General features: G+C 35.9%; 1 protein-coding gene across 5 annotated transcripts in view; it reads right to left on the bottom strand.

Annotated features, from left to right (window-relative positions):
- The window catches only part of LOC125682058 (zinc finger protein 638-like), a 34,038-nt gene that overhangs the window by 21,698 nt on the left and 4,840 nt on the right, over nt 1-7,500 (bottom strand). For all 5 annotated transcript variants that reach the window (XM_048922438.2, XM_048922440.2, XM_048922441.2 and 2 more), the window contains exons 2-3: nt 5,981-6,592; nt 5,584-5,838 (exon numbers count right to left, since the gene is read on the bottom strand). In XM_048922438.2, the coding sequence (XP_048778395.2) occupies nt 5,584-5,838; nt 5,981-6,533 (808 nt within the window). In that variant the 5' untranslated portion in view covers nt 6,534-6,592. The remainder of the gene's footprint in view (nt 1-5,583; nt 5,839-5,980; nt 6,593-7,500) is intronic.

Genomic DNA, 7,500 nt, shown 5'->3' with positions numbered 1-7,500 from the left:
TAAGTCAACCATGGCAAAAGTTATATATAACCTGTATCTACTCAATAGATAACCACATCAAATTTCAGTTTCCTGGGTGTTTTCTCCATATTGGAGGAAAGTCTGGAAAACAACATCTGGCACAGAGTCTCATAAGTTTTGTAACAAGAGTACCGCAAATGGTACATAATACGCCCGTGAAATGCTTATATAGGGTGTTTTTCTTGTGCTATAATTTGTATAACTTTGCTTCAGGTATTATCAGCCATCATGAGGCTGTGACAAACTTTCATATGAACAAAGGGTCTTAACTTAAAAATCTAGATTTCCTCAAAATGGACCAAGTTCAACAACCTGTAATTTTTTCAAAAATGGAAGAAAAGCAAAATCCTTCCCCAGATGCACATCTTCAATACCCATACAAACACTCCACAAAATAAGAAGGTCCTCACTTGAAAACTGTGGGAGGAGTAGGGCGGACAAATTATGTACCCTCCATAGAATATTAATTTCCAAATAGACAAGTTCAACAACCTGTAATTTTCTCAAAAATTGTAGAAAATCAAAATCCATCCCACATGCACATCTTCAATACCCATACAAACACTCCACAAAACAAGAGATGTTTGTAAAACACATATGCCCCCCATGGTGCAAAATTGAAAAGGGTTATACATACACATCATTTAATTGATAGTAGTATCATCAATTCAAAATACTGAGCAGACATTATCTTCCTATGTCAAGAGTGAATTGACCATGTGACCTAAAAATCAATAGGGGTCATCTACTCCTTATGCTGTACCAGTGTACCAAGTTTGGTGTCAATCAAGCAAATAATTCTTAAAATATAGGAGACAATATATTACTATGTCCAGTTCAACAATTGACTTTTGACCTCAAAATCAATATGGGTCATCTTCTCCTGAAGATGTACCAGTGTACTAATTTTGATGTCTGTCAAGCAAAAGGGTTATCAAGATATTTAGTGGACAGTATATTATTATGTTCAGTTTGACCTTTGACCATGTGACCTCAAAATCAATAGGAGTCATCTCCTCCTGAATATACACCACTGTACTAAGTTTGATGTCTGTCAAGCAAAGGGTTCTCAAGACATTGAGCGGACAGTATATTCCAATGTCCAGGTTGACCCTTGACCTTTAAACATGTGACCTCAAAATCAATAGGGATCATCTTCTCCTGAAGATGTACCAGTGTACCAAGTTTGATGTCTGTCAAGCAAAGGGTTCTCAAGATATTGAATGGACAGTATATTCCTATGCCCAGTTTGACCCTTGACTTTTGACCATGTGACCTCAAAATCAATAGGGATCATCTTCTCCTGAAGATGTACCAGTGTATGAAGTTTAATGTCTGTCAAGCAAAGGGTTCTCAAGATATTGAACGGACAGTATATTCCTATGTCCAGTTTGATCCTTGACCTTTGACCATGTGACCTCAAAATCAATAGGGGTCATCTTCTTCTGAAGATGTACTGGTGTACCAAGTTTGATGTCTGTCAAGCAAAGGGTTCTCTAGACATTGAATGGTCAGTATATTCCTATGCCCAGTTTGACCCTTGACCAATGACCTTAAAATCAATAGGGGTCATCTACTCCTTAGGATGTACCAGTGTGCTAGGTTTGATGTTTTTCAAGCAAAGGGTTCTCAAGATATTGAACGGACATTATATTCCTATGTCCAGAGTAGATTGACCCTTGACCTTTTGACCTGAAAAACAATAGGGGTCCTCTTCTACTCATAACCAACCCACATATGAAATATCATTATCATCAAGTGAATGGTTCTCAAGATATTGAGCGGACAACATGTGGTCTACCGACCGACAGGTGCAAACCAATATGCCCCTCTTCTTTGAAGGGGCGCATAAAAGAAGGGGGGCATAATAAGAAGGCTCTCAATTGAAAACTGTGGGAGGAGTAGGGCAGACAAATTATGTACCTCCATATAATAATTATTTCCAAATAAAGGGGCAAAACTCCTGGAAAAAAGGTCGAAATGGATCAAAATTGCAGTATGATCTAGAGTGACCCACAAAGAAGCTACACAGCAAGTTTCAGCATGATATGTGAAAGGGAAATGAAATTATAAAGAGATAACCCCGAACGGATGGACAGACTTACAGACATCGCTGTACCATAATACGTCCCGTCTAAAGACGGGCGTATAAAAATCGGTCAACTGTGATAAATATTCCAGTCGATTTGTGATTATACATTCGCAAACCACAAACTAAATTTCAGCTTCCTAAATCGGAGCATGGCAAAAAAAAAGCATCTAAAACTAAGTTGTGACAGACAGACAGAGTGGAAACCTGTAGTCCCCTTCAGCTCTGTTGTTAGGGGTTCACCTCTGCCATTAGGCGACTGACAAAGTAAACAATACTTAAAATCGAAAGTCAATTCAAGGCCCAAATTAGGCTCTTGTCATATATAATCCTTTAAAGGTCAAGTGTAATAAAAATAAATTTGAAAATAAAGTTTATAATTCATTAAAACCCGTTTTGAAAAGTTTATTGATGTGTTTATTTTTTTTTAATCCAGATAAATGCGCAAAATACCTATTCCAAAATCGTTGTTTATAGAAACGAATGAAGGAATTATCGCCCTTTCTTATGACGTCATCTGAGACAGTTGTAGTTGTTTACGCCTGTATATCATCGTTTTAATTTCCGTGAGAAATTGCCAGATTTAGCAACACCGTGGATATTGACGGTGAAATACCGTATAGATACACTTGAGTTTAGGGATTCAACCTTTTATGTTTGTACCTGCACCCGTTTCGAAACCATCCGATAGTAATATGTCTATGTTCGACAAATATCTCATAGGAATCTCAGTTAGAAATTATTTACCGGGTCAGTCCATAGAAAATTGGGAATGATATTGGAAAAAATGTTCTATCAAAAGATAACCTTTGTATTTTACACAATCTAGGCTAATCAAAATCAGACTTCATAGATACTCGCCGTTTACTCTTTGTAGCGATTGTGAGCGTATTTAACTTAATTGACTCTCACGTTTGTATTTTTTAAATGGAATTTACTAGTATGAGATTGATCAGATTCAGATTATGATGTGTTTAGCTAGATATATATTTAATTGAAAAATGCCTTTTTGAAAAAAGAATAACAAAAGACAAAAGAAAAAAACTTATTGTGCACGTTATTTGTACCCCCCCCAACCCCCTTTTTTTTAAAAGAAAAACATCTACATGTTGATACAATATCATAAAATGTAAATTAGGCCTATTAGTAAATGTAATTTCTTCACAACACACGTCAAATGCGAAATTGAAATATTACGGCACAAAGGTAACGAATTGTAGCATTTTGAGGTGTGAAATTTTGCCTTAATGATTCATGATATGTAGCACTTAAAAAGCATATTAGGAAAAGGAAAACCTTGTACTTGTTTTCATAATGAACTTGAAAAAAGCTTTGGAAATTGGACTGAACTCGCAATAAATAAGGTTTTATCAAAATAGCTTTTTTAAATTGAATTCATTTCCATTTTTAAAATATTTTAAAATATATATAGTGAAGAAATGAAATGGTGAGTCCCTTATAAATATAATATGAGTACGACAATATTCGAAAGATATTTCATTTAATAAAAGATATAAAATCAATTTGAACTAGGTAATGGGTGACATTAATTTTTATGTGCAATCGCAAACCCATTGAATACAATGTCGCATTAAAGCATTCAGTGGTGGATGTAGAGAGGGGTGGATTGCATCCCCCCTTTTTGGGTTGAACTTTTTATAATTAAAATACATCCCTCCACTTGTTTTGTAGGATGCCCAGTTAATCATCACTTTGCACTTTGTTTGGAGTCAAAATGGATGATGCGTCAGGGTTGATGGAAACCTGATCCTCGTGAATATTAAAGTGTCACTCACTGATCCTCGTGGCTTGTCACAAATCTCAGTGTCTCTTTTCAGTTTCAGTGTCCAAATTCTTCGAAATTTAGGGCCTTTTGGGAAAAGAAACATACTTAATCCCTGTCCCGATTTCACATTGCAGTTCAAAGCAGCGCATTGTACCATAGTATAGGACTTTTCTATGTAAACACTACAAAACCCTATCAATGCAATCGAAAGTTGTCTCAGATGTCGTCATAACTACGAGCGATAACTCACGTCACAACACATTTATCGATCGCTCAGGTAAAAGTTTGATAGCGCCGTGTAATTCACGTTAAGTGATTTTTATCAAAATTGCCATGGAAATTAATCCATAAGTGTACGACAGACATTTTTCTGTATAAAACTCAAGTTTTAGGAAAATCACCGTACTTGACCTTTAAGTACATTTGGGCATTTTAGTGGTTCATTATGAATTACTAGTATGAAGTATTCTTTGGCCTTTACACATGTTACAACTCATGTTATCTCCCTTCAATACAAGTAACAAATAGACAGAAACAATTAGTGTCAAGCAACAAATAGACAGAAACAATTAGTGTCAAGCAACAAATAGACAGAAAAAATTAGTGTCAAGTAACAAATATACAGAAACAATTAGTGTCAAGCAACAAATAGACAGAAACAATTAGTGTCAAGCAACAAATAGACAGAAAAAATTAGTGTCAAGCAACAAATAGACAGAAAAAATTAGTGTCAAGTAACAAATATACAGAAACAATTAGTGTCAAGCAACAAATAGACAGAAACAATTAGTGTCAAGCAACAAATAGACAGAAAAAATTAGTGTCAAGCAACAAATAGACAGAAAAAATTAGTGTCAAGTAACAAATATACAGAAACAATTAGTGTCAAGCAACAAATATACAGAAACAATTAGTGTCAAGCAACAAATAGACAGAAAAAATTAGTGTCAAGTAACAAATATACAGAAACAATTAGTGTCAAGCAACAAATAGACAGAAAAAATTAGTGTCAAGCAACAAATAGACAGAAAAAATTAGTGTCAAGAAAGGACATGGCTTGCAGGAGTATTGTCTGCATTTGACTCCCATCACCTCATGCATAGCCCTTTTCAATGATATATGTTTTAATGTTTTACTAGCCTCTTTTGTTGTGTTGCTGCTGCATTACTAACCTCTTTTGTTGTGTTGCTGCTGCATTACTAACCTCTTTTGTTGTGTTGCTGCATTACTAACCTCTTTTGTTGTGTTGCTGCTGCATTACTAACCCTCTTTTGTTGTGTTGCTGCATTACTAACCTCTTTTGTTGTGTTGCTGCATTACTAACCTCTTTTGTTTTGTTGCTGCTGCATTACTAACCTCTTTTGTTGTGTTGCTGCTGCATTACTAACCTCTTTTGTTGTGTTGCTGCTGCGTTACTAACCTCTTTTGTTGTGTTGCTGCATTACTAACCTCTTTTGTTTTGTTGCTGCATTACTAGCATCTTTTGTTGTGTTGCTGCATTACTAACCTCTTTTGTTTTGTTGCTGCATTACTAGCATCTTTTGTTGTGTTACTGCATTACTAGCATCTTTTGTTGTGTTGCTGCTGCATTACTAACCTCTTTTGTTGTGTTGCTGCATTACTAGCATCTTTTGTTGTGTTGCTGCATTACTAGCATCTTTTGTTGTGTTGCTGCTGCATTACTAACCTCTTTTGTTTTGTTGCTGCTGCAGCAGTAGACTGTTGACCATCTGTAGCTGGGTGTCCCTCAGCATCGCCTCCTGCTGCTGTTGTTGTTTCTGTAGAGTCAGTAGGTTAGCCTCCATACCTGCCATCTGAAGACCTGGCCCACCACCCTGTTGCCGTATACTTTGATTTCCCAGTTTCTGAGGACTGAAGCCAAGGTTTCCAACACTTTGTACATTCCCACTTCTAGAATGGTTCCCCAACCCACCATATCCACCTAAACAAAGCATATACATGTAGATATAAATATAGATATATATTGCAAACATTAATTATCATTATATATTTGCATCACTCTAACTATCTTTTTAGATGACATATAATTTTTGACAGACAACAGAAAGTTAAGCAAGTTCCACCTTGATTTCTGAAATCTGTATCTCCTCCCACTATGGGTCCCGATCCTAGGATTCCTTGTCCTTTATTCATTACACTGGGATTCACATTCCCCACCCCTAGTCTGCTGAAGTGATCTTGTGTAACTTCTCTGCCTCTGCCATCACCAAAATTACCTCCCCCAGATAATCTATCCTGTCTTCCTCCAGGCAATGTATTCGTTCCTGAATAAAAGTCCTCCTCATTTCTGTAATCATGGTCTCCACTTACTCTTCGGTCTTTTCGATTTAAATCCCTGCCTCCATATCTATCACTGCCATTCATCTGTTCTCGAAAGGAATTTCCTCTGATGTCTGTATCTTGAAAATACCCCCCATCTTTTCCACCTCCCATTCTTCCTCCACTGTCACCTAAATCTCTGGCATACCCTCCTCCATCTCCTATATAGCTTTCTTGATTTCCACCAAATGAACCATCTCCCCCTAGGAACATGTTCTGGTCATGGGGTGAGAAGTTTGAGGATACGGGAGGATTCCCAAGAAGTCCTTGTCCTAAATTTCCTCCAAAACGATTCATCTTTATGATCTACTCATCAACAACCACTAAATATAATAATGGTTTGCTGGGACATAAATCTGTTAAATAAAAATTTTGATACTCAATTCTCAAATGCAGAATAGATATCTCCATTGGTAATCATCACTCACTTAAAATTTTACCCCTTACAGACATATCATGTACACTTTTTTTTGTTTATATTTTCACCCATGTTTTGCACCTGCAAAAATATTTTTTTAAAAACCCTATTTCACCCATGAAATAAATTCTCTATCCAATAACAAATCATTGAATACCCTCTATATACCAGGGTTCGAAATTAACTCAGGTCTGTAAGTAGAAAATGTGTTGGACTCGTAAACTTTGTATGGCACTAGTCCTTATGGACTAGTTAAAATCTGGATGATTCAGATTTCAGTATACTGTTTGTGAGCCTTTGAGATGTTTAAACTGAATGAAAAACAAATGCACAATTAAGAGTTTTCTTGATCATGATTTGATCTCCCACCAAGTGGAAGTTTTTCAAAGTTGAAAACCCAAACAAAAAACCCCAGAAATTAGTAACTCCCAACATTTCAAAGAAAGAAAAAGATGAGGAGTTTGACACAAAAAGCGACTAATTCAAGGTTCATGTAATTGGAAAGTTGACTGAAGAAGCTGCAGATCTGAAAAGATTCTATTAAGTGTGTTTTCGTAAAGTTGGACTCACACAATATCATTAAATGAATTGATGATAAGTGAAGTTCTGTGTTGTTATTTTACACCATCAGAGGGGGACGGGACTAATAATTTATGCTTTACGGACTAGTGAAAATAGGAAGCCACTAGTCCATACGGAATAGTGCTTTAAAAAGTTAATTTTGAAACCTGTATACACTATAAAGTCAGTAAAAATAATCATGTAGATAGATAAAAGAAAATGGACATGTTACAAATTCTGAATTTGTTTAATGGAAGATGAACATATATCTTATTATATACAAAA

Source organism: Ostrea edulis, chromosome 2, assembly GCF_947568905.1.
Source record: "Ostrea edulis chromosome 2, xbOstEdul1.1, whole genome shotgun sequence".
NCBI lineage: Eukaryota > Metazoa > Mollusca > Bivalvia > Ostreida > Ostreidae > Ostrea > Ostrea edulis.
Note: the sequence above shows the minus strand (reverse complement) of the source record. Positions and strands in the feature narration are given on the sequence as shown.